Genomic DNA, 27,133 nt, shown 5'->3' on the forward strand with positions numbered 1-27,133 from the left:
AGGGCACAAAAGCAAGCTTTTAGGCTCACATGGTGTGTACTGGCTCCTCCCCCCATGACCCTCCTCCAAGCCTCAGTTAGGTACTGTGCCCGGACGAGCGTACACAATAAGGAAGGATCTTGAATCCCGGGTAAGACTCATACCAGCCACACCAATCACACCGTACAACTTGTGATTTGAACCCAGTTAACAGTATGATAACAATGAAGTAGCCTCTAAAAAAGATGGCTCACAACAATAATAACCCGATTTTTTTGTAACAATAACTATGTACAAGTATTGCAGACAATCCGCACTTGGGATGGGCGCCCAGCATCCACTACGGACTATGAGAAATAGATGGGGATTATACCAAAGCTCCCAAACGGGCGGGAGAGTGCGGATGACTCTGCAGCACCGAATGAGAGAACTCCAGGTCCTCCTCAGCCAGGGTATCAAATTTGTAGAATTTAGCAAACGTGTTTGCCCCTGACCAAGTAGCTGCTCGGCAAAGTTGTAAAGCCGAGACCCCTCGGGCAGCCGCCCAAGATGAGCCCACCTTCCTTGTGGAATGGGCATTTACAGATTTTGGCTGTGGCAGGCCTGCCACAGAATGTGCAAGCTGAATTGTACTACAAATCCAACGAGCAATAGTCTGCTTAGAAGCAGGAGCACCCAGCTTTTTGGGTGCCTACAATATAAACAGCAAGTCAGACTTTCTGACTCCAGCCGTCCTGGAATTATATATATATATATATATATATATATATATATATATATATATATATATATTTTCAGGGCCCTGACAACGTCTAGCAACTTGGAGTCCTCCAAGTCCCTAGTAGCCGCAGGCACCACAATAGGTTGTTTCAGGTGAAACGCTGACACCACCTTAGGAAGAAACTGGGGACGAGTCCGCAGTTCTGCCCTGTCCCGAATGGAAAATCAAATATGGGCTTTTGTAAGACAAAGCCGCCAATTTTGACAATCGCCTGGCCGAGGCCAGGGCCAACAGCATGGTCACTTTCCATGTGAGATATTTCAAATCCACAGATTTGAGTGGTTCAAACCAATATGATTTGAGGAATCCCAACACTACGTTGAGATCCCACGGAGCCACTGGAGGCACACAAGGGCTGTATATGCAATACTCCCTTGACAAACGTCTGGACTTCAGGAACTGAAGCCAATTCTTTCTGGAAGAAAATCTATAGGGCCGAAACTTGAACCTTAATGGACCCCAATTTGAGGCTCATAGACACTCCTGTTTGCAGGAAGTGCAGAAATCGACCTAGTTGAAATTTTTTCGTGGGGACTTCCTGGCCTCACCCACGCAACATATTTTTACCACATGTGGTGATAACGTTGTGCGGTCACCTCCTTCCTGGCTTTGACCAGGGTAGGTATGACCTCTTCCGGAATGCCTTTTCCCTTAGGATCCGGCGTTCAAACCGCCATGCCGTCAAACGCAGTCGCGGTAAGTCTTGGAACAGACAAGGTCCCTGCTGGAGCAGGTCCTTTCTTAAAGGCCGATGCCACGGTTCCTCTTGGAACAGACATGGTACTTGCTGAAAGCAAATCCCTTCTTAGCTCCCGAGGCCATTAGTCCTCTGTGAGCATCTCTTGAAGTTCCGGTTACCAAGTCCCTCTTGGCCAATCCGGAGCCACGAGTATAGTTCTTACTCCTCTATGTCTTATAATTCTCAATACCTTGGTTATGAGAAGCAGAGGAGGGAACACATACACCGACTGTTACACCCACGGTGTTACCAGGACGTCCACAGCTATCGCCTGAAGGTCTCGTGACCTGGCGCAATACCTGTCCCACTTTTTGTTCGGGCGGGACGCCATCATGTCCACCTTTGGTCTTTCCCAACGGTTCACAATCATGCGGAAAACTTCCCGATGAAGTTCCCACTCTCCCGGGTGGAGGTCGTGCCTGCTGAGGAAGTCTGCTTCCCAGTCGTCCACTCCCGGAATGAACACTGCTGACAGTGCTATCACATGATTTTCCGCCTAGCGAAAAATCCTTGCAGTTTTGCCACTGCCCTCCTGCTTCTTGTGCCGCCCTTTCTGTTTACGTGGGCGACTGCCGTGATGTTATCCCACTGGATCAATACCGGCTGACCTTGAAGCAGAGGTCTTGCTAAGCTTAGAGCATTATAAATTTGCTCTTAGCTCCAGTATATTTATGTGGAGAGAATTCTCCAGACTTGATCACACTCCTTGTGTGACTGCTCCCCAGCCTCTCAGGCTGGCCTCCGTGGTCACGAGCATCCAATCCTGAATGCCGAATCTGCGGCCCTCTAGAAGATGAGCACTCTGTAATCACCACAGGAGAGACACCCTTGTGTTTGGATATAGGGTTATCCGCTGATGCATCTGAAGATGCGATCCGGACCATTTGTCCAGCAGATCCCACTGAAGAGTTCTTGCGTGAAATCTGCCGAATGGAAGCGCTTCGTAATAAGCCACCATTTTTACCAGGACTCTTGTGCAATGATGCACTGACACTATTCCTGGTTTTAGGAGGATCCCGATTAGCTCGGATAACTCCCTGGCTTTCTCCTCTGGGAGAAACACCTTTTCCTGGACTGTGTCCAGAATCATCCCTAGGACCAGCAGACGTGTCGTCGGAACAACTGCGGTTTTGGAATATTTAGAATCCACCCGTGCTGTCGTAGAACTACTTGAGATAGTGCTACTCCGACCTCCAACTGTTCTCTGGACCTTGTTCTTATCAGGAGGTCGTCCATTTTCTTTGAAGACGAATCCTCCTTTCGGTCATTACCTTGGTAAGGACCCGGGGTGCCTTGGACAATCCAACGGCATCGTCTTGAAACTGATAGTGACAGTTCTGTACCACGAACCTGAGGTACCCTTGGTGAGAAAAGGCAAATTTTGGGACATGGAGGTAAGCATCCCTGATGTCCCGGGACACCATATAGTCCCCTTGTTCTTTGCTATCACTGCTCTGAGTGACTCCATCTGGATTTGAACCCTTGTAAGTGTTCAAATTTTTCAGATTTAGAATAGGTCTCACCTAGCCTTCAGTACCACCATATAGTGTGGAGTAATACCCCTTTCCTTGTTGTCGGAGGGGTAATTTTATTATCACCTGCTGGGAATACAGCTTGTGAATTGTTTTCAATACTGCCTCCCTGTCGGAGGGAGACATTGGTACAGCAGACTACAGGAACCTGCGAGGGGGGAAACCTCTCGACATTCCAATCTGTACCCCTTGGATACTACTTGTAGGATCCAGGGGTCCTGTACGGTCCCAGCGTCATGCTGAGAACTTGGTAGAAGCGGTGGAGGGCTTCTGTTCCTGGGAATGGGCTGCCTGCTGCAGTCTTCTTCCCTTTCCTCTATCCCTGGGCAGATATGACTCTTATAGGGACGAAAGGACTGAGGCTGAAAAGACGGTGTCTTTTTCTGCAGAGATGTGACTTAGGGTAAAAAACGGTGGATTTTCCAGCAGTTGCCCTGGCCACCAGGTCCCATGGACCGACCCCAAATATCTCCTCCCCTTTATACGGCAATACATCTTTGTGCCGTTTGGAATCTGCATCACCTGACCACTGTCGTGTCCATAAACATCTTCTTGCAGATATGGACATCGCATTTACTCTTGATGCCAGAGTGCAAATATCCCTCTGCGCATCTCGCATATATAGAAATGCATCCTTTAAATGCTCTATAGTCAATAAAATACTGTCCCTGTCAAAGGTATCAATATTTTTAGTCAGGGAATCCGACCAAGCCACCTCAGCTCTGCACATCCAGGCTGAGGCGATCGCTGGTCGCAGTATAACACCAGCATGTGTGTGTATACTTTTTAGGATATTTTTCAGCCTCCTATCAGCTGGCTCCTTAAGTACGGCCCTATCCGTAGATGGTACCGCCACTTTTTCTGATAAGCGTGTGAGCGCCTTATCCACCCTGAGGGGTGTTTCCCACCGCGCCTTAACTTCTGGCGGGAAAGGGTATACCGCCAATAATTTTCTATCGGGGGAAACCCACGCATCATCACACACTTCATTTAATTTATCTGATTCAGGAAAAACTACAGGTAGTTTTTTCACCTCACATATAATACCCTTTTTTGTGGTACTTGGAGTATCAGAAATATGTAACACCTCCTTCATTGCCCTAAACGTGTGGCCCTAAAAGAAAATACGTTTGTTTCTTCACCGTCGACACTGAAATCAGTGTCCGTGTCTGGGTCTGTCGACCGACTGAGGTAAATGGGCATTTTACAGCCCCTGACGGTGTTTGAGACGCCTGGACAGATACTAATTTGTTCGCCGGCCCTCTCATGTCGTCAACCGGCTTGCAGCGTGTTGACATTGTCACGTAATTTCCATAAATAAGCCATCCATTCCGGTGTCGACTCCCTAGAGAGTGACATCACCATTACAGGCAATTTGCTCCGCCTCCTCACCAATATTTTCCTCATACATGTCGACACACACGTACCGACATACAGCACACACATAGGGAATGCTCTGATAGAGGACAGGACCCACTAGCCCTTTGGGGAGACAGAGGGAGAGTTTGCCAGCACACACCAAAACGCTATAATTATCCAGGGACAACCTTTATATAAGTGTTCCTCCCTTATAGCATTTTAATATATATACATATCGCCAAATCAGTGCCCCCCCTCTCTGTTTTAACCCTGTTTCTGTAGTGCAGTGCAGGGGAGAGCATGGGAGCCTTCCCACCAGCCTTTCTGTGAGGGAAAATGGCGCTGTGTGCTGAGGAGAATAGGCCCCGCCCCCTTTTCGGCGGGCTTCTTCTCCGGAGTTTTAGATATCTGGCAGGGGTTAAATACATCCATATAGCCTCAAGGGCTATATGTGATGTATTTTTCGCCATACAGGTATTATACATTGCTGCCCAGGGCGCCCCCCCCCCAGCGCCCTGCACCCTCCGTGACCGCTGTGTGAAGTGTGCTGACAACAATGGCGCACAGCTGCAGTGCTGTGCGCTACCTGATGAAGACTGAGAGTCTTCTGCCGCCTGGTTCCGGACCTCTTCATCTTCAGCGTCTGCAAGGGGGGTCGGCGGCGCGGCTCCGGGACGAACCCCAGGGCGAGCCCTGTGTTCCGACTCCCTCTGGAGCTATGTCCAGTAGCCTAAGAATCCAATCCATCCTGCACGCAGGTGAGTTGAAAATCTCTCCCCTAAGTCCCTCGATGCAGTGAGCCTGTTGCCAGCAGGACTCACTGAAAATAAAGAACCTAAAAACTTTTTCTAAGTAACTCTTTAAGAGAGCCACCTAGATTGCACCCTTCTCGGCCGGGCACAAAAACCCAACTGAGGCTTGGAGGAGGGTCATGGGGGGAGGAGCCAGTACACACCATGTGATCCTAAAAGCTTGCTTTTGTGCCCTGTCTCCTGCGGAGCCGCTATTCCCCATGGTCCTGACGGAGTCCCCAGCATCCACTAGGACGTTAGAGAAAATATAATCCAGTTAACAACAACTACACCCCTTTTCCACCGAAATCCCAGTTCCAACTCAGTATTTTGAACAAGGGTCCAACCCGGGTCTGACCCAGCTTCAGATCACGTTTCCACTGCTCTTTGAGCCGGGTTATTCCAGGATCTGTCCCATTTATACTGAACCCAGGTCAGCCATGCAAAACCCTATGGATGTCATTAAAAATGTACTTTTTCAGGTCGACAAAAATGAGGTCACAAAAAGGGAGGGGTGGTGACTGCTGATCAGGCTGCAGGTCATGCTAATGTAGGGTGACCATAATATCCCTGTAATCTAGGACACCTATGATTTACACAGGTTCTGTGGCTGGATAAAACCAGGTGAAATTCAGGCTAGAGTTTAGCCAACCACAGAGCCTGTGTAAATCATAGACGTCCCAGATTAAAGGGATATTATGGTCACCCTAGCTAATGGTCAGTCTGTGTTTCAGGCTGCAAGCTGAGGCTGAGGGTCAGGCTGCAGTTAAGGCTGTGGGTGCATTGTGCCATCATGGTCAGTGTAGCAGTTGCTTGGATGGCTGCATATACTGTATGTGGGGGCACTGATAATATCTTCCAGTGTCCCAGAAGCTCCAAGCTCACATAACCTGGGTAGGATCCATTACCACTGCTGCATAGCCTGGGTCCTACCAGTGTTAAACCCTGCTCATTTCCCGGGTCACTTCACCAGGGCTATTTCCACAGAGTCCTGACCCGGAAAAAACACAGGTTATTTGGCCAGTGGAAAAGGGGTATTAGTTTCACATACTGAGCAATTGTGGGTCAGGAAAATTGACAACTGGTGATAAATGAATCAAGGGTGCAAGGGTGCAGTGAGTTCCAAAAAGTTCAATAGACCTAATGAGCTGTATACAGTATATGGATGTTGGTTCAAGGTGCTAAAGTCTTAAAATAAGATTTTACTCACCGGTAAATCTATTTCTCGTAGTCCGTAGTGGATGCTGGGAACTCCGTAAGGACCATGAGGAATAGCGGCTCCGCAGGAGACTGGGCACAACTAAAGAAAGCTTTAGGACTACCTGGTGTGCACTGGCTCCTCCCACTATGACCCTCCTCCAAGCCTCAGTTAGGATACTGTGCCCGGAAGAGCTGACACAATAAGGAAGGATTTTGAATCCCGGGTAAGATTCATACCAGCCACACCAATCACACCGTATAACTTGTGATACTATACCCAGTTAACAGTATGAAATATAACTGAGCCTCTCAACAGATGGCTCAACAATAACCCTTAGTTAGGCAATAACTACATACAAGTATTGCAGACAATCCGCACTTGGGATGGGCGCCCAGCATCCACTACGGACTACGAGAAATAGATTTACCGGTGAGTAAAATCTTATTTTCTCTGACGTCCTAGTGGATGCTGGGAACTCCGTAAGGACCATGGGGATTATACAAAAGCTCCCAAACGGGCGGGAGAGTGCGGATGACTCTGCAGCACCGAATGAGAGAAATCAAGGTCCTCCTCAGCCAGAGTATCAAATTTGTAGAATTTTGCAAACGTGTTTGGCCCTGACCAACTTACAGCTCGGCAAAGTTGTAAAGCCGAGACCCCTCGGGCAGCCGCCCAAGATGAGCCCACTTTCCTCGTGGAATGGGCTTTTTGATTTAGGATGCGGCAATCCAGCCGCAGAATGCTCCAGCTGAATTGTGCTACAAATTCAGCGAGCAATAGTCTGCTTAGAAGCAGGAGCACCTATTTTGTTGGGTGCCTACAGGATAAAAAGCGAGTCAATTTTCCTGACTCCAGCCCTCCTGGAAATATAAATTTTTAAGGCCCCGACTACGTCCAGTAACTTGGAATCTTCCAAGTCCCTAGTAGCCGCAGGCACTACAATAGGTTGGTTCAAGTGAAAAGCTGATACCACCTTAGGGAGAAACTGGGGACGAGTCCTCAATTCTGCCCTATCCATATGGAAAATCAGATAAGGGCTTTTACATGACAAAGCCGCCAATTCTGACACACGCCTGGCCGAAGCCAAGGCCAATAACATGACCACTTTCCACGTGAGATATTTCAAATCCACAGTTTTAAGTGGCTCAAACCAATGTGATTTTAGGAAACTCAACACCACGTTGAGATCCCAAGGTGCCACAGGAGGCACAAAAGGGGGCTGAATATGTAGCACTCCCTTTACAAATGTCTGAACTCCAGGCAGTGAAGTCAGTTCTTTCTGGAAGAAAATCGACAGAGCCGAAATCTGGACCTTAATGGAACCCAAGTTTAGGCCCATAGTCACTCCTGACTGTAGGAAGTGCAGAAAACGACCCAGCTGAAATTCCTCTGTTGGAGCCTTCCTGGCCTCACACCACGCAACATATTTTCGCCAAATACGGTGATAATGGTTTGCTGTTACTTCTTTCCTGGCTTTTATCAGCGTAGGAATGACTTCCTCCGTAATGCCCTTTTCCTTTAGGATCCGGAATTCAACCGCCATGCCGTCAAACGCAGCCGCGGTAAGTCTTGGAACAGACAGGGTCCCTGCTGTAGCAGATCCTGTCTGAGCGGTAGAGGCCATGGGTCCTCTGATATCATTTCTTGAAGTTCTGGGTACCAAGCTCTTCTTGGCCCATCCGGAACCACGAGTATCGTTCTTACTCCTCGTTTTCTTATTATTCTCAGTACCTTTGGTATGAGAGGCAGAGGAGGGAATACATAAACCGACTGGTACACCCACGGTGTCACTAGAGCGTCCACACCTATCGCCTGAGGGTCCCTTGACCTGGCACAATATCTAGTTTTTTGTTTAGGCGGGACGCCATCATGTCCACCTGTGGCCTTTCCCAACAGTTTACCAACAGTTGGAAGACTTCTGGATGAAGTCCCCACTCTCCCGGGTGTAGGTCTTGTCTGCTGAGGAAGTCTGCTTCCCAGTTGACCACTCCCGGAATGAACACTGCTGACAGTGCTAAGACGTGATTTTCCGCCCATCGGAGAATCCTTGTGGCTTCTGCCATCGCCATCCTGCTTCTTGTGCCGCCCTGTCGGTTTACATGGGCTACTGCTGTTGTCTGATTGGATCAGTACCGGCTGGTTTTGAAGCAGAGGCCTTGCCAGACTTAGGGCATTGTAAATGGCCCTCAGTTCCAGAATATTTATGTGTAGGGACGACTCCTGACTTGACCAAAGTCCTTGGAAATTTCTTCCCTGTGTGACTGCCCCCCAGCCTCGAAGGCTGGCATCCGTGGTTACCAGGACCCAGTCCTGTATGTCGAATCTGCGGCACTCTTGAAGATGAGCACTCTGCAGCCACCACAGTAGAGATACCCTGGTCCTTGGAGACAGGGTTATCAGCCGATGCATCTGAAGATGCGATCCCGACCACTTGTCCAAGAGGTCCCACTGAAAGGTTCTTGCATGGAACCTGCCGAATGGAATTCTGCTTCGTAAGAAGCTATCATTTTTCCCATGACTCGTGTGCAGTGATGCACCGATACCTGTTTTGGTTTCAGGAGGTCTCTGACTAGAGATGACAGCTCCTTGGCTTTCTCCTGCGGGAGAAATACTTTTTTCTGTTGTGTGTCCAGAACCATCCCCAGAAACAGTAGGCGTGTGGTAGGAACCAGCTGTGACTTTGGAATGTATAGAATCCATCCGTGCTGTTGTAGCACTTCCCGAGATAGTGCTACTCCGACCAACAACTGCTCCTTGGACCTCGCCTTTATAAGGAGATCGTCCAAGTACGGGATAATTAAAACTCCCTTTTTTCGAAGGAGTATCATCATTTCTGCCATTACCTTGGTAAAGACCCTCGGTGCCGTGGACAGTCCAAACGGCAGTGTTTGGAACTGGTAATGGCAATCCTGTACCACAAATCTGAGGTACTCCTGGTGAGGATGGTAAATGGGGACATGTAGGTAAGCATCCTTGATGTCCAGGGATACCATGTAATCCCCCTCCTCCAGGCTTGCAATAACCGCCCTGAGCGATTCCATCTTGAACTTGAATTTTTTTATGTATGTGTTCAAGGATTTCAAATTTAACATGGGTCTCACCGAACCGTCCGGGTGTGGAATAGTAACCCCGTTCTTGTTGAAGTAGGGGCACCTTGACTATCACCTGCTGGGAATACAGCTTGTGAATTGCCTCTAGCACAGCCTCCCTGCCTGAGGGAGTTGTCGGCAAGGCAGATTTGAGGAAACGCCTCGAATTCCAGCTTGTACCCCTGAGATACTACTTGAAGGATCCAGGGATCCACCTGTGAGCGAGCCCACTGATCGTTGAAATTTTTGAGGCGGCCCCCCACCGTAACTGGCTACGCCTGTGGAGCCCCCGCATCATGCAGTGGACTCAGAGGAAGCGGGGGAAGAATTTTGATTCTGGGAACTGGCTGACTGGTGCAGCTTTTCCCTCTTCCCTGTGTAGAAAGGAAGCGCCTTTGACCCCCTTGCTTTTCTGAAGCCGAAAGGACTGTACCTGATAATACAGTGCTTTCTTAGGCTGTGAGGAAACCTGAGGTAAAAATTTTTCTTCCCAGCTGTTGCTGTGGATACGAGGTCCCAGAGACCATCCCCAAACAATTCCTCACCCTTATAAGGCTCTATGTGCCTTTTAAAGTCAGCATCACCGGTCCAGTGTCGGGTCTCTAATCCCCTCCTGACAGAATGGACATTGCATTAATTCTGGATGCCAGCCGGCAAAATATCCCTCTGTGCATCCCTCATATATAAGACGACGTCTTTAATATGCTCTTATGTTCGCAAAATAGTATCCCTGTTTGACAGGGTCACAGACCACGCTGCAGCAGCAGCACTATCTGCAGGTCTCAGTCTAGTACCTGAGTGTGTAAACACAGACTTCAGGATAGCCTCCTGCTTTTTATCAGCAGGTACCTTCAAAGTGGCCGTATCCTAAGACGGCAGTGCCACCTTTTTTGACAAACGTGTGAGCGCCTTATCCACCCTAGGGGATATCTCCCAGCGTAACTTATCCACTGGCGGGAAAGGGTACGTCAACAGTAACTTTTTAGAAATTACCAGTTTCTTATCGGGGGAACCCACGCTTTTTCACACTTCATTCACTCATTTGATGGGGGAACAAAACACTGCCTGCTTTTTCTCCCCACACATAAAACCCTTTTTTAGTGGTACTTGGGTTAATGTCAGAAATGTGTAACACATTTTTTATTGCCGGGATCATGTAACGGATGTTCCTAGTGGATTGTGTATATGTCTCAACCTCGTCGACACTGGAGTCAGACTCCGTGTCGACATCTGTGTCTGCCATCTGAGGGAGCGGGCGTTTTTGAGCCCCTGATGGCCTTTGAGACGCCTGGGCAGGCGCGGGCTGAGAAGCCGGCTGTCCCACAGCTGTTACGTCATCCAGCCTTTTATGTAAGGAGTTGACACTGTCTGTTTATACCTTCCACCTATCCATCCACTCTGGTGTCGGCCCCACAGGGGGCGACATCACATTTATCGGCATCTGCTCTGCCACCACATAAGCCTCCTCATCAAACGTGTCGACACAGCCGTACCGACACACCGCACACACACAGGGAATGCTCTGACTGAGGACAGGACCCCACACAGCCCTTTGGGGAGACAGAGAGAGAGAGTATGCCAGCACACACCAGAGCGCTATATAATTTAGGGATTAACACTATATTGAGTGAATTTTTCCCAATAGCTGCTTGTATATACAATATTGCGCCTAAATTTAGTGCTCCCCCTCTCTTTTTAACCCTTTGAGCCTGCAAACTACAGGGGAGAGCCTGGGGAGCTGTCTTCCAGCTGCACTGTAAAGAGAAAATGGCGCCAGTGTGCTGAGGGAGATAGCTCCGCCCCTTTTTCGCGGACTTTTCTCCCGCTTTTTTATGGATTCTGGCAGGGGTATTTATCACATATATAGCCTCTGGGGCTATATATTGTGATATATTTGCCAGCCAAGGTGTTTTTATTGCTGCTCAGGGCGCCCCCCCACAGCGCCCTGCACCCTCAGTGACCGGAGTGTGAGGTGTGTATGAGGAGCAATGGCGCACAGCTGCAGTGCTGTGCGCTACTTTGGTGAAGACTGATGTCTTCTGCCGCCGATTTTCCGGACCTCTTCTTGCTTCTGGCTCTGTAAGGGGGACGGCGGCGCGGCTCCGGGAACGAACACCAAGGCCAGTTCCATGCGGTCGATCCCTCTGGAGCTAATGGTGTCCAGTAGCCTAAGAAGCCCAAGCTAGCTGCAAGGTAGGTTCGCTTCTTCTCCCCTTAGTCCCTCGATGCAGTGAGTCTGTTGCCAGCAGATCTCACTGTAAAATAAAAAACCTAAAATATACTTTCTTTCTAGGAGCTCAGGAGAGCCCCTAGTGTGCATCCAGCTCGGCCGGGCACAGAAATCTAACTGAGGCTTGGAGGAGGGTCATAGTGGGAGGAGCCAGTGCACACCAGGTAGTCTAAAAGCTTTCTTTTAGTTGTGCCCAGTCTCCTGCGGAGCAGCTATTCCCCATGGTCCTTACGGAGTTCCCAGCATCCACTAGGACGTCAGAGAAATTATATTATATTGGTAGAACAATACTGCTGGACACTTTGTAGCTAGCTGCTGTATGAGTGTGTATTCAACAGTAAGTGGAAACCGCTGCTGTTGTACTGCAATGTAGGGTTATTAAACAAATGGGTAGAGGGTTGTGAATATGGAGGAGGGTTAGGTTGTAGATCTATATATTGCTATCTCTGTATATGTAAATGTATCTTTAGAGAGAACGTAAGGTAATATTAAGAATTTGTTAAACAATTGGGGGGGGGGGGATCCAATTACAAACAGGAAATTTAAAAAATCCAATTGCAGACCGGAAATGTAAAAAAATCACTGGGGCTTGCTCTGGGACACCGGCGGCGCCGCCCATGGTAATGATTGGTCTGCTCAGTAAAGTAATTAATATTCTTTATTGAATAATAGCATAATTGAATATAAAATTGACCAACAGGTTGGAAGATGTCTGCAGCTGTTTTCACGGTCTACATATAGGTAGTCTATCCAGGGATTTATTACCCACCAGTAAGCTTAGGAGCCTGAGCAGGGTGTACCTTCCAATCACCCTGCCACCTTTTACACCTGCGGCTCCTAGCTTACCTTTATGGTATGCTTTTATTGTTTTGTGTTTGAATTTTCATTGTATTAAATTATATACATTTTTATGTGATATTCATTGAAATCTACACCAATATATTTGCTGTTAAGTCCACTATTTAATTGGTTAAAGGGGATCATTGCTTTGATCCTCACATAAAGTACCACAGAAAGAGGGCGCCCTGGTTACACCACTCCATACCTGCAGTACATATAGGTAGTGACCACTGTGTAGTTTGGAGTATGCTACAATCTAAAAGTGCGCACAACTACAGCAAGTGGGCATCTCAAGGCAAGCACTTGCGTGGACTGATGCAGGTGAATTAGCATGTGTTGTTTCACAGGTGTGTGCGCTTATGGTGCTGGCCATGAGGTCGCTAGTGCGCATGACTCAGTGTCTTGTCTGAGCCTGAATACCAAACTGTTAATACCATGATTAACAGCATGCAAATTGTTAACACCATGACTTTAAACAGGATGGTAAGTTGTACAGTAGACACTGTTAAATTGCATTGTCAACAGGCCAGCATTACGGTGTCCCCATTCTGCGTGGAGCATACCATGTAGGAGGCATCACCAAATTGACAGACTCTGCATTGCCATGATTATCTCTCACACAAGGAACTTTATAGACAGTAAATGCTTTTCTCTTATATTCAGTTATTTGATAAAGCGTAATACCTGTCTGTCTCTCCCCACCCCATAGATTGTGAGCTCCTTGGAGCAGGGCCCTCTTCTCTCACAGGGGGTCATTCCGAGTTGATCACTAGCTGCCGTTGTTTACAGCGCAGCGATCAGGCTAAAAATAGGCATTTGTGCGCATGTGTATGCACCGCAATGCGCACGCGCGACGAACGGGTACAAAGTCCTTTATGGTTTTGCACAGGTTCTAACGAAGCTTTCAGTCGCACGGCACAACGCAAGAAGATTGACAGGAAGGGGACATTTCTGGGTGTCAACTGACCGTTTGCTGGGAGGGTTTGGAAAAACGCAGGCGTGCCAGGGAAAACGCATGCATGGCTGGGCGAACACTGGGCGGGTGTGTGACGTCAAAAGCCAACCCTCCAACATTAGAATCAACGCACACGAAGAGTAAGTCCAGAGCTGGTCTAGTTCTGCACAAAATGTGTTTGCAGGCGCTCTGCTGCACAGGCGTTCGCACTTCTGTAAAGCGAAAATACACTCCCCGGTGGGCGGCGATAATGCGTTTGCACGGCTGCTAAAAACTGCTAGTGAGCGATCAACTCGGTATGACCCCCACACTCCAATAGCTCCCTCCTACGCAGCAAATGTCTATACCTGCATCTCCTCTCGCTCGTTACTGTTTAACTCTTCCAACTGCTGCCCGCCTCCAGTAGTATGCCAGTTACTCCTTTGCTTCCTTATATCTAAGCTGTATTGTGTATTGAGAATTGTGGTGCTAATTGTTACCTGTGCTCTGTTTTAGTTTTTCTGTAATGTTAAATTCTGTGTACCCTGTATTGTTCTAATGTGTGCGGTATTTACAGCGTTGCAAACCACTTGTGGCACCTTATAAATCAAATGTAATAATAATAATAATAATAATAGTTGCACTGGGGCCCGCCTCTGTCCAGGGGCCCAAAGCATGTAATGAGTCAAACTGACTCATTACATGCCGCTGTACGCTGCGGGCAACCGTTGCCCGCAGCTCACAGCCGCCCGGAGAGAGGAGAGGAGCAGCGGAACGGGGGAAGGAGGAGGGGGGAGGTGGAAGCCGCAGCAGCGCTTTGTTACTGGTGGAGGCGCTGCTGTCCCTCTGCTTCACTATAGGCTGTCTTCCGAGAACAGCCTATAGTGAAGCAGAGGGGCAGCAGCAGCAGCGCCTCCACCAATGACACAGCGCTGCTGCGGCTCCCCCCTCCACCTCCTCCTTCTCTCCAGCCCGGGAATCGTCTGCACCGAGGAGCCTGAGCCAGCGGAGAGGGTAAGTATAATTCTTCTTTCTTTCAGTCCTTTCTTTCTTTGTTGGGACTGCCTGCCGCTATGTGTAAAAATGGGGGACTGCCTGCCGCAATGTGTAAAAAGGGGGAATCTGTCTGCCGCAATGTGTAAAAAGGGGGAATCTGCCTGCCGCAATGTGTAAAAATGGGGGACTGCCTGCCGCTATGTGCAAAAATGGGGAATCTGCCTGCCGCAATGTGTAAAAATGGGGAATCTGCCTGCCGCAATGTGTAAAAATGGGGAATCTGCCTGCCGCAATGTGTAAAAATGGGGGACTGCCTGCCGCAATGTGTAAAAATGGGGGACTGCCTGCCGCAATGTGTAAAAATGGGGGACTGCCTGCCGCAATGTGTAAAAATGGGGGACTGCCTGCCGCAATGTGTAAAAATGGGGAATCTGCCTGCCGCAATGTGTAAAAATGCGGGACTGGCTGCCGCAATGTGTAAAAACGGGGGAATCTGCCTGCCGCAATGTGTAAAAAGGGGGAATCTGCCTGCCGTAATGTGTAAAAAGGGCAGGCTGTCTGCCGTAATGTGTAACAAGGGCACGCTGTCTGCCGCTGTGTGTAAAAAGGGGCACGCTGTCTGCCGTAATGTGTAAAAAGGGGGACGCTGTCTGCCGTAATGTGTAAAAAGGGGACGCTGTCTGCCGTAATGTGTAAAAAGAGGAATCTGTCCGCTGTAAGGTGTAAAAGGGTCTCTACCTGGTGTAGTGGTGCTACTGTGCGGCGTAATTTGAAGAATGGAGACTACTGTGCACCGTTTTATGAATTGGTATTATTTTGTGGCCACACCCCTTCCCCATGAAGTCACGCCACTATGTATTTTTGCCCCTGTTTTGCATGCAGGGGTGGGGCTCCGATGCCGTTTCTTGCACACAGTGCTAAAATGTCTAGTTATGGCACTGTTGCTAGGTATCCATTTCTCTGGCCTTGAGCAGGTCCCCCTCACCAGATCCTCTCCAGGAGTGAGGGGGTGGACTTGGATGGGATGTGTGTGTGTGGGGGGGGGGAAAGCATTTTGTCGCACCTGGGCCCACCGCTCGCTAGTTCCGCCACTGGTATGCCTAGTTTAAGGAACGCCCATGACTCACTGCTGGCTAGAAGGGGGATAGAGTAGAGGAATGTGGGGATGTAGGGCGATACTACACCTGGCCACCCAGCAGCATTGTAGCTGGGGAAGAGAAAAGAAGATACAGCTTCCCTGAGCTTCGGCTGCAGGAAGACTGTATTACTCTCCCCTTGCAGTTGGCTGATCTTCCTACAGGACTGTGACCTTATGCTGGAATTGTATGTGCAGTATAGTTTTGTTTTATGTAGTTTACAAAATTTTATTAACTGTATAAAACTATTTTTCCAAAAATGACCCTGAAATTGTTGCTTGTTTTTAATATCCAGTTATGTAAGTAAGAGCTATTTAACCCTCTTCCGGTATAATTTTTATTAACAAATCTTCATATTTGTTAATAAAATTATACTGAATCAAGTTTAAATAGCTCTTATTTACATAATTTAATAATAAAATAATGGGCAGAGGAAGGTGGGGGTATTGGGTGATCCTACCCCTGGCCACCCAGCAGCATTGTAGCTGGGGAAGAGAAAAGAAGCTGCACCTTCCCTGAGCTTGGGCTGCAGGAAGTCTGTTTTACTACAGCTGTAGGTGATCCTTTTATTATTGCCACCCTCCAGCAGCCTGACTGGGCAGCAGGAAGATTGTTGCGGCAAACAGATGGGCTGGATGGATGGACTGAGCCCGATAGCTCCTGGTCAAATGCGACGGCATCAGGTCAAGCCCAGCTTAGCATGGTTGCATCTGATGCGACCACGCTAGACAAGTGGTTAAGTAGAGGTTCAGCTATGAGTATAACCACTGTGCTGATGCAAGCAAATTCAGTGGGTGATTACCAGAAAAAGAATAAGATGCTATAAAAAGATTTAATTTCAACAATATACTATTGTTTTGATATTGCAAGTATATCTACTGATCCTCTTTAGGGATTGCAACTCATTTCCAATAATAAAAACCTTTACACTGGATGAGCTATTTGGATTGATATGTAGTCAAGCAAAGCGTCTGTTCCTTAACGATCCTGACCTTATCACAGCTAGTTTTACTATAATCAGGGGAAAATCACAAATTTATTACAAGTAAATAACAAGAGCTGGACCATTAGTTCTAACCCACAATATGGCATCAGGTTGTCAGCTTTAATCTATTGACTGTTTAAACAGAATTCATGGAGTTCTTGAGCCAGACACTGGCAACATTCTATGTGGTGATGTTCACTTTCTGTAAGACTGAAGCCATGACATGTTTGAACCGCTTTGCTTTATAGTTAAAAAAAAAAAAGTGACACACTGAAACGAATATGGCATCATAAATGAGTCTGCAGTCCAGTTGTATTCTATCATGCACAAAAATATATATTTGTCTACATAAACAATATAAAAAAAAACAGTGAATAGTACAGAATTATATATGATTTATACATTAAAAATATAAAATGTTTCATAGAAAACACGCTGTCAGTAATATAAATGCCTGAGCTAGGAGTCGGTGTATATAAAAGGACTCCATAAACGAGCTACGCTGGCTTTTTGACACTGCAACAGCCACCTGCTGGCTTAAAGCACATTAAAAGGCAGATTTCAGTAGTTTGCTGAGGGGATGCATGACAGGTGGGATGTATAAAAAATCTGCTACTGTTTGCTACATATTTGGTTGCCTAGAGAGAGCTACTTAATTCACTTTCACATTTATGCAGAATGATTTGGCTGGTCCCTTGGGGCCACTCAGAACATCCTCCTCCTAGACCTCTCTGATTTAGCTAAGTGGAGAATTTCTAACATACACTATCAGACTTCATGTAATTGTCTAAGTCAGCAATTATATGTGCTGCTTCATTGAATGCACAGTAAAAATGCAGCTATCATGCTGGTAAGGACATGAATTACATTTGGTGCAAGTATGTGATCAGGAAAGATTTATATTATATGTGATGCTCACCTATAGTGCAAAGTGATTGCAAATGCATTCAATTATCAGAGTACTGTACTTAAAGAAAAACTCCAACAGACACAAAGAAAAAAAAAAAAGTTTTGGATGAAGTTTGATGAGATTAATTAAAGAAAAAAAGTTCTTGGATGAATGACTGCATAAAAAAAAAAAAAAAACTATGGGAAAGTAATGAAGACAACCGCTCACCATGATAAAAAATACAAAGCGGAAAGATAAAAGTGGATTATTGTGCAGGATGATTAGACCCACCAGATGGAATGGGACCACTAGACCTATATGAATATGGACTCTGACCTACCAACAACATTGGCAGAGTTGGAAAGTAATTAAAATTAATTTTATATCAGCAAACTCTACCCCTCTTTTTTTTTTTTTTTACTTTTGGTTGAGGTATTATTTAATGGCGGTCTATCAAGCTACAGAGCTTCTGTCTTCCCTATAGTTTTCAAAATGTATCTAGTTACAGTCTTGGCATGTAGCATATTACAACAATACAGTAAAAAAATAACTTTAAAGTCCACAGCTTACAGCTCGTTCAAACGTTTCTGCACCATTTCTTTCCAACATCTAAGAACTTCCCGGGTTACAGTAAATCTCTCATTGTCACTGTTAAACCATCAGCTTTTTTTTACTTCTCAGTTAATCCATTTATAATACAGACTCAACCTGTACTGCATTTCACCACTCTCTAAGTTCATATATTTAAGTTCTTGTGACTATCAAAATGGTCTCAAGTGCTCCTTTTAAAAATATGCACACTTCTTACAGGATTGTCAAATAAAATCAAAATGGAGCAACACACCATCTTACACACTGATGAGCCTAAAAGTATCTTTTACCAGTAAGTTCACGGCTTGACTTTGACCAAACTGGTATACATTCTTAGAGCCCAGTATAGGTGATTTGTAGAAGTTTCAGCTACGACACCCCCCTTCTACTGACGTGCATATCCTCAACCTCTTTCAGGAGCAGACTGTTTCATATAGTGTCACTCTATACTGTACATGGAGGTTTGGGGAACCATGTGGAAACTACTGCTGCTTTTTGTGGAAGAGGTTTTCTTTACAGGTAGCGCAACATGGAGCTGTTTCCAAAACCTACCCCCAGGATAATTAGATTTTTCACCTTTCCATTTAATCACACCAAGTACTGATTGAGCTAATTTCAGTTCTTTAACCTTCTCTCTGTTCTTAATTGGCTTAAATTGAACTAACACAAGCCAGATATTGCCCTGGGTAGCCATGTTTTCCAAGCCGGCTTTCAGCTCCAGGAGGGCCTGTGTACCTTGGTGGACATAACTGGGGCTAATCACAACAAGCAGACGTCGGCTTTTCTTAATGAAGCTCAGAGTCTCGTCTGTAATGACTGGGAAAAGAAAGGCAATATGTTAGTGAATCTGAATACCGCACAATTCTGCTGTAGTGCACCAGGATTCATAATAATAATAATAGAAATAACCAGGCGATAGAAATCTGCAGACATGGAGTTTGTACCTATGAACACTGTAAACACTCAGTATCAAACAGATTCCAGTGGTGTTCAATACTTCTTACAGGATGCAGGTACACACTAAAATGTGCCAGCTGTGGTATGAAAATCATTATACCTCAGATAAGAGGAAATAAAAAACCCAAAACATGCTGCTCTAAGCTTGTTTATCTCCATGTCCAACTGCAATCCAGTCACGTGAGAGTCTAGACCGTTCGCTAAACTGCTATATACATTCTCAATGCACCAGATGGTCTCCGCAACAAGACATATGTTTCCTGCTGAAAATGTGACCAAGTTCTTGCAAAGAATAACCAAATTATCTTGATGGGCCCTCCAGCACAGTTAAAAATAGAGGTGTCTGGCCTTATGAAGGTCATTTTAAAATGTTTCCCTTTGTGACTATAAACTCTGAAGTTTGTCCAGTTTCCTTCCACATGTACACTATAATGTAATTTACAGTATTAGATATACTGTAGTAAGTTGTTACCATACAGCACATAAAATAATTATTACTTCACAAAAACAGAGAATCAGATGCCACATATTGGGTCCAATTCAATCAGCTGCATTAAGTTGAGATTTTGGGGGTAATTCTGAGTTGATCGCAGCAGGAACTTTGGGGGTTATTCCGAGTTGTTCGCTCGTTGCCGATTTTCGCAACGGAGCGATTAAGGCGAAAATGCCATTGCACATGGTACGCAGTGCGCATGCGCTAAGTATTTTAGCTCAACACTTAGTAGATTTACTCACGTCCGACCGAAGAATTTCCATCGTTGAAGTGATCGGAGTGTGATTGACAGGAAGTGGGTGTTTCTGGGCGGAAACTGTCCGTTTTCTTGGAGTGTGCGAAAAAACGCAGGCGTGCCAGGATAAAACGCGGGAGTGTCTGGAGAAACGGGGGAGTGGCTGGCCGAACGGAGGGCGTGTTTGTGACGTCAAACCAGGAACGAATCGGGCTGAGCTGATCGCAGTGTAGGAGTAAGTCTCGAGCTACTCAGAAACTGCTAAGAATTTTCTATTCGCAATTCTGCTAATCTTTCGTTCGCAATTCTGCTAAGCTGAGATACACTCCCAGAGGGCGGCGGCCTAGCGTGTGCAATGCTGCTAAAATCTGCTAGTGAGCGAACAACTCGGAATGACCCCCTTTGTTAGCAGTTGGGCAAAACCATGTGCACTGCAGGGGAGGCAGATATAACATGTGCAGAGAGAGTTAGATTTGGGTGGGTTATTTTGTTTCTGTGCAGGGTAAATACTGGCTGCTTTATCTTTACACTGCAATTTAGATTGCAGATTGAATACACCACACCCAAATCTAACTCTCTCTGCACATGTTATATCTGCCACCCCTGCAGTGCACATGGTTTTGCCCAACTGCTAACAAAGTTCCTGCTGCGATCAACTCAGAATTACTCCCTTTATTGCTAGCACTTTGTATATTCAGCACATGCTCCTGTGTACCTTGCTATTCAATTCGAAAATGCTTATCACGGCACCACTGTGGTAATTCTACAGTGCGCAACTTGGGGGAAAAAAAAAATCACCTTACCCCCAAAGAACTTACAAAAACATAATATAACAGTACAGAATGCTAAGCAATGTATTTGAGTTCCCTAAAAGGGAATATAGTCATAATATCAACATTCGTAATGTCAACAGTTAGGTCAACATTGAACATATCAGTATGTACAGTGTCAACATGTTCCTAGTGTAGAGATGTTTAATATCGGCACTGTACAGGAACTGCAGGGTTAGGAACTTGGGGGAGGACAGCATTATCAATACTCACCTTCGGCTTCCACCTTCTGGTGGAAGCCGCAAAGCATCCACCAGAAGTTATCCTGGTGTCACCACTAGACCCAGAAGACACAGCTGTAGCCTCTGTATCAGGTTAGTCACCACTAGGCCACCATGGACATATTGTTGACATTCTAATCGTAGACCTGGTTCATAGCTGTATGCTATTCTGATGTTCACGCAGTTGAGTGATAATCGGTGGTTGGCGCATGCGTCACTGCTTTGATGCATGGTGATTGAATTACAATTATGGCCAGTTAGGATTCATTTGCAGGTGTCTAGTAAAGGAGTGGACATTTTTTGGTAGGTACAGTAATAGGTAAAAACACAGGTGCGTTGGGACTATCTTCAGGGTGTGTATCAGTCGCCACCTGTGATCCCATGCGCAGGAATCATATCTCCGGTGTCTCAATTGTGGCAGCTGTTCTGTGACCACAGGCTAACTCAGGTACTCTTTGTTAGCATGATCTGCATCGATGCTGCGAATATATAGTAGTAGCGGGCTGCTGCAAGGACTCCGGTGGGCTTCACTATACAATTTCAGGCTGCTGTTACGTTACCATATTTCCGCGCATCCTCTGAGTTACAGATCGCATCTGCAGTAGCATTAGCATACAACTCTCAATCAGGCTCCATGTCAACATAGTAAATGTTAACATTATGAATGTCAATAAAATATACACGCCCATTAAAATGTGTCAAATGGTAAATAATCACCTTTTTATTAATAGTAAAAAAAAAAAAATATATATACAGGTTGAGTCTCCCTTATCCAAAACGCTTGGGACCAGAGGAATTTTGGATATCTGATTTTTCCGTATTTTGGAATAATTGCATACCATAATAAGATATCATGGTGATGGGACCTAAATCTAAGCACAGAATGCATTTATGTTTCATATACACCTTATATACCCCAGCCTGAAGGTCATTTTAGCCAATATTTTTTTATAACTTTGTGCATTAAACAAAGTGTGTGTACATTCACACAATTCATTTATGTTTCATTTACACCTTATGCACACAGCCTGAAGGTCATTTAATACAATATTTTTAATAACTTTGAGTATTAAACAAAGTTTGTGTACATTGAGCCATCAAAAACAAAGGTTTCACTATCTCAGTCTCGCTCAAAAAAGTCCGTATTTCGGAATATTCCGTATTTCGGAATATTTGGATATGGGATACTCAACCTGTATATATATTTTTTTAACCAAATTAAAGAATCTAGATTTAGAGAGTACAGACAAATACTCAGGAAAAAACCCTTTAACTTCCTTCAACAAGTTCAAAAGTCACTCTCCCATCTATACAATACCCCAAAATACATGTCCCACATTTTTGAGTTTTTACAGATAATCACCTGAAAAATGGCTTGTCATTAATGGCTATATTATGCTACAGGTTGAGTATCCCATATCCATATATTCCGAAATACGGAATATTCCGAAATACGGACTTTTTTGAGTGAGAGTGAGATAGTGAAATCTTTGTTTTTTGATGGCTCAGTGTACACAAACTTTGTTTAATACACAAAGTTATTAATAATATTGTATTAAATGACCTTCAGGCTGTGTATACAAGGTGTATATGAAACATAAATGAATTGTGTGTATGTACACACACTTTGTTTAATGCACAAAGTTATAAAAAATATTGGCAAAAATTACCTTCAGGCTGTGTGTATAAGGTGTATATGAAACATAAATGCATTCTGTGCTTAGATTTAGGTCTCATCACCATGAAATCTCATTATGGTATCTAATTATTCCAAAATACGGAAAAATCCGTTATCCAAAATACCTCTAGTCCCAAGCATTTTGGATAAGGGATACTCAACCTGTATTTCAATACCTCCAATTAGTATATTATAATTAATTGGGAGGGGTGTTTCTGAACCGAGTCCCAACTTTTTTACCATAAGAGTTTTCTTCATAATCTAAATTTACCTTCTCAGTGGCCGCAAACTAAAACCTGTGCTGTCTCCAGTGAGACCCGTGTAAATGTAATGCAGATTCCGAATTGAATAGCAAGATCTTGTTGTGGTAGATTTTTGCCCAGCATTAAGCAATTTTTTGCCAACCTGCAGCTAATTGAATTGTCCCCATTAAGGAGGAAAATTTAAACGGTTACTTACTTCCACCAGGCAGACTGTCTCTGTCAAATATACACAGCTTGTAGCCAAATTCATTTTCCAGGACCCCTCTCAGTGTCACCAGAACAAATTCCTCTTCCTCTGCGTTCCTTGCATAAGATACATACACATCGTATTCCTTTCCATCTACCAAAATCACAAAATGTGAGAAACAAACAAAAATATATGACCGCAATACAATAGTCCAAAAGTTGTACAAAAGAGAAGAGACATGATTATGGTTAAGCCACTGTGCTATTCTGTTTACCTTTACATCACATTTTAGTATTTTTAGACTGTTTGCGCGCATTCCCACTGTGCAAACCCTCCCAGGTCATGGCTGACGGGCTCCCTAGTCTGTTCTTTAAGTGCTCTGTGAGTGGCATGCTGTTATGGTTGTTTTTGGCCATGTTGTACATTGTTAAAATGAACCCTATGATACAAAATCCCTCCAACTGTGAATTGAGTATTATTTGATTCTTAAATACGCAAAAAGTGAGACATTATCGTCAATTAAAGTAGGTCATGGTGATGTGTGAAAGTGGCGTTAAATAATGGATGAACAAACGTTCATGGTTCAGATCGACTGAAACTCCCAATACTGGTCATGTTTTGGGTGGGAGGTTTTCGATCATTCACCCTATAGCCTGGATCTTGTTTCAAGCGATTTTCACCTTTTCACTAAGCTCAAAGAGTTCCTAGGCGGAAAACATATTGGAAGTGATGAGTTGAAGCTTGCAGTCAAGAACTGGTTCAATGGACTGGAGGCAGCAAGTACAAGAAGGGGATTCATAATCTCATGGAAAGATATGATAAATGCTTAAATGTAGGAGGTGATTATGTTGACAAATAGACAAAGGTTGTGTTTTAAAAATAAGATTTTACTTACCGATAAATCTATTTCTCGTAGTCCGTAGTGGATGCTGGGGACTCCGTCAGGACCATGGGGATTAGCGGCTCCGCAGGAGACAGGGCACAAAAATAAAGCTTTAGGATCAGGTGGTGTGCACTGGCTCCTCCCCCTATGACCCTCCTCCAAGCCTCAGTTAGGATACTGTGCCCGGACGAGCGTACACAATAAGGAAGGATTTTGAATCCCGGGTAAGACTCATACCAGCCACACCAATCACACCGTACAACTTGTGATCTGAACCCAGTTAACAGTATGACAAACGTAGGAGCCTCTGAACAGACGGCTCACAACAATAACAACCCGATTTTTTTGTAACAATAACTATGTACAAGTATTGCAGACAATCCGCACTTGGGATGGGCGCCCAGCATCCACTACGGACTACGAGAAATAGATTTATCGGTAAGTAAAATCTTATTTTCTCTGACGTCCTAGTGGATGCTGGGGACTCCGTCAGGACCATAGGGATTATACCAAAGCTCCCAAACGGGCGGGAGAGTGCGGATGACTCTGCAGCACCGAATGAGAGAACTCCAGGTCCTCTTTAGCCAGGGTATCAAATTTGTAGAATTTTACAAACGTGTTCTCCCCCGACCACGTAGCTGCTCGGCAGAGATGTAATGCCGAGACCCCTCGGGCAGCCGCCCAGGATGAGCCCACCTTCCTTGTGGAATGGGCCTTTAGGCTGTGGCAGGCCTGCCACAGAATGTGCAAGTTGAATTGTGCTACAAATCCAACGAGCAATCGTCTGCTTAGAAGCAGGAGCACCCAGCTTGTTGGGTGCATACAGTATAAACAGCGAGTCAGATTTTCTGACTCCAGCCGTCCTTGAAATATATATTTTCAATGCCCTGACAACGTCCAGCAACTTGGAATCCTCCAAATCGCTAGTAGCCGCAGGCACCACAATAGGCTGGTTCAGGTGAAACGCTGACACCACCTTAGGCAGAAACTGAGGACGCGTCCGCAGTTCTGCCCTGTCCGAATGGAAAATCAGATATGGACTTTTATACGATAAAGCCGCCAATTCAGACACTCTCCTGGCTGAAGCCAGGGCCAGTAGCATGGTTACTTTCCATGTAAGATATTTCAAATCCACCGATTTGAGTGGCTCAAACCAATGGAATTTGAGAAAATCCAAAACTACATTAAGGTCCCACGGAGCCACTGGGGGCACAACCGGGGGCTGTATATGTAGTACTCCTTTTACAAAAGTCTGGACTTCAGGAACTGAAGCCAATTCTTTCTGGAAGAAAATCGACAGGGCCGAAATTTGAACCTTAATGGACCCCAATTTGAGGCCCATAGACAATCCTGTTTGCAGGAAATGTAGGAATTGACCCAATTGAAATTCCTCCGTGGGGGCCTTCCTGGCCTCACACCACGCAACATATTTTCTCCAAATGCGGTGATAATGTTGTGCAGTCACCTCCTTCCTGGCTTTGACCAGTGTAGGAATGACCTCTTCCGGAATGCCTTTTTCCCTTAGAATTCGGCGTTCAACCGCCATGCCGTCAAACGCAGCCGCGGTAAGTCTTGGAATAGACACGGTCCCTGCTGAAGCAGGTCCCGTCTTAGAGGTAGAGGCCACGGATCTTCCGTGAGCATCTCCTGAAGTTCCGGGTACCAAGTTCTTCTTGGCCAATCCGGAGCCACGAGTATCGTTCTTACTCCCCTTTGCCGTATAATTCTCAGTACTTTTGGTATGAGAGGCAGAGGAGGAAACACATACACTGACTGGAACACCCACGGTGTTACCAGAGCGTCCACAGCTATTGCCTGAGGGTCTCTTGACCTGGCGCAATACCTGTCCAGTTTTTTGTTGAGGCGAGACGCCATCATATCCACCTTTGGTTTTTCCCAACGGTTCACAATCATGTGGAAGACTTCTGGATGAAGTCACCACTCTCCCGGGTGTAGATCGTGTCTGCTGAGGAAGTCTGCTTCCCAGTTGTCCACTCCCGGAATGAACACTGCTGACAGTGCTATCACATGATCTTCCGCCCAGCGAAGAATCCTTGCAGCTTCTGCCATTGCTCTCCTGCTTCTTGTGCCGCCCTGTCTGTTTACGTGGGCGACTGCCGTGATGTTGTCCGACTGGATCAACACCGGCTGACCCTGAAGCAGGGGTTTTGCCAGGCTTAGAGCATTGTAAATTGCTCTTAGCTCCAGTATATTTATGTGAAGAGACATCTCCAGGCTTGACCATACTCCCTGGAAGTTTCTTCCCTGTGTGACCGCTCCCCAGCCTCTCAGACTGGCATCCGTGGTCACCAGGACCCAGTCCTGTATGCCGAATCTGCGGCCCTCTAACAGATGAGCACTCTGCAACCACCACAGAAGAGACACCCTTGTCCGTGGCGATAAGGTTATCCGCTGATGCATCTGCAGATGCGATCCGGACCATTTGTCCAGCAGATCCCACTGAAAAGTTCTTGCGTGAAATCTGCCGAATGGAATCGCTTCGTAAGAAGCCACCATTTTTCCCAGGACCCTTGTGCAATGATGCACTGACACTTTTCCTGGTTTTAGGAGGTTCCTGACTAGCTCGGATAACTCCCTGGCTTTCTTCTCCGGGAGAAACACCTTTTTCTGGACTGTGTCCAGAATCATCCCTAGGAACAGCAGACGTGTCGTCGGAAACAGCTGCGGTTTTGGAATATTTAGAATCCACCCGTGCTGTCGTAGAACTACTTGAGATAGTGCTACTCCGACCTCCAACTGTTCTCTGGACCTTGCCCTTATCAGGAGATCGTCCATTTTCTTTGAAGAGAATCATCATTTCGGCCATTACCTTGGTAAGGACCCGGGGTGCCGTGGACAATCCAACCGGCAGCGTCTGAAACTGATAGTGACAGTTCTGTACCACGAACCTGAGGTACCCTTGGTGAGAAGGGCAAATTGGGACATGGAGGTAAGCATCTGTCCCGGGACACCATATAGTCCCCTTTTTCCTGGTTCGCTATCACTGCTCTGAGTGACTCCATCTTGATTTGAACCTTTTTATGTAAGTGTTCAAATATTTCAGATTTAGAATAGGTCTCACCGAGCCGTCTGGCTTCAGTACCACAATATAGTGTGGAATAATACCCCTTTCCTTGTTGTAGGAGGGGTACTTTGATTATCACCTGCTGGGAATACAGCTTGTGAATTGTTTCCACTACTGCCTCCCTGTCGGAGGGAGACGTTGGTAAAGCAGACTTCAGGAACCTGCGAGGGGGAGACGTCTCGAACTTCCAATCTGTACCCCTGGGATACTACCTGTAGGATCCAGGGGT

General features: G+C 46.0%; 1 protein-coding gene across 7 annotated transcripts in view; it reads right to left on the bottom strand.

The window, feature by feature from the left end:
- IL1RAP (interleukin 1 receptor accessory protein) overlaps positions 1-27,133 on the bottom strand; it is a 624,106-nt gene that overhangs the window by 158,864 nt on the left and 438,109 nt on the right. For 6 of the 7 annotated variants that reach the window (XM_063916460.1, XM_063916458.1, XM_063916455.1 and 3 more), the window contains one exon: positions 22,946-23,089. In XM_063916460.1, coding sequence (XP_063772530.1) covers positions 22,946-23,089 — 144 coding nt within the window. Of the gene's footprint in view, positions 1-16,902; positions 18,889-22,945; positions 23,090-27,133 lie in introns of those variants that run through there. The other variant, XM_063916459.1, reaches the window with a different exon arrangement.

The sequence above is a fragment of the Pseudophryne corroboree genome, chromosome 4 (genome assembly GCF_028390025.1).
Source record: "Pseudophryne corroboree isolate aPseCor3 chromosome 4, aPseCor3.hap2, whole genome shotgun sequence".
NCBI classification, from domain to species: Eukaryota; Metazoa; Chordata; class Amphibia; order Anura; family Myobatrachidae; genus Pseudophryne; species Pseudophryne corroboree.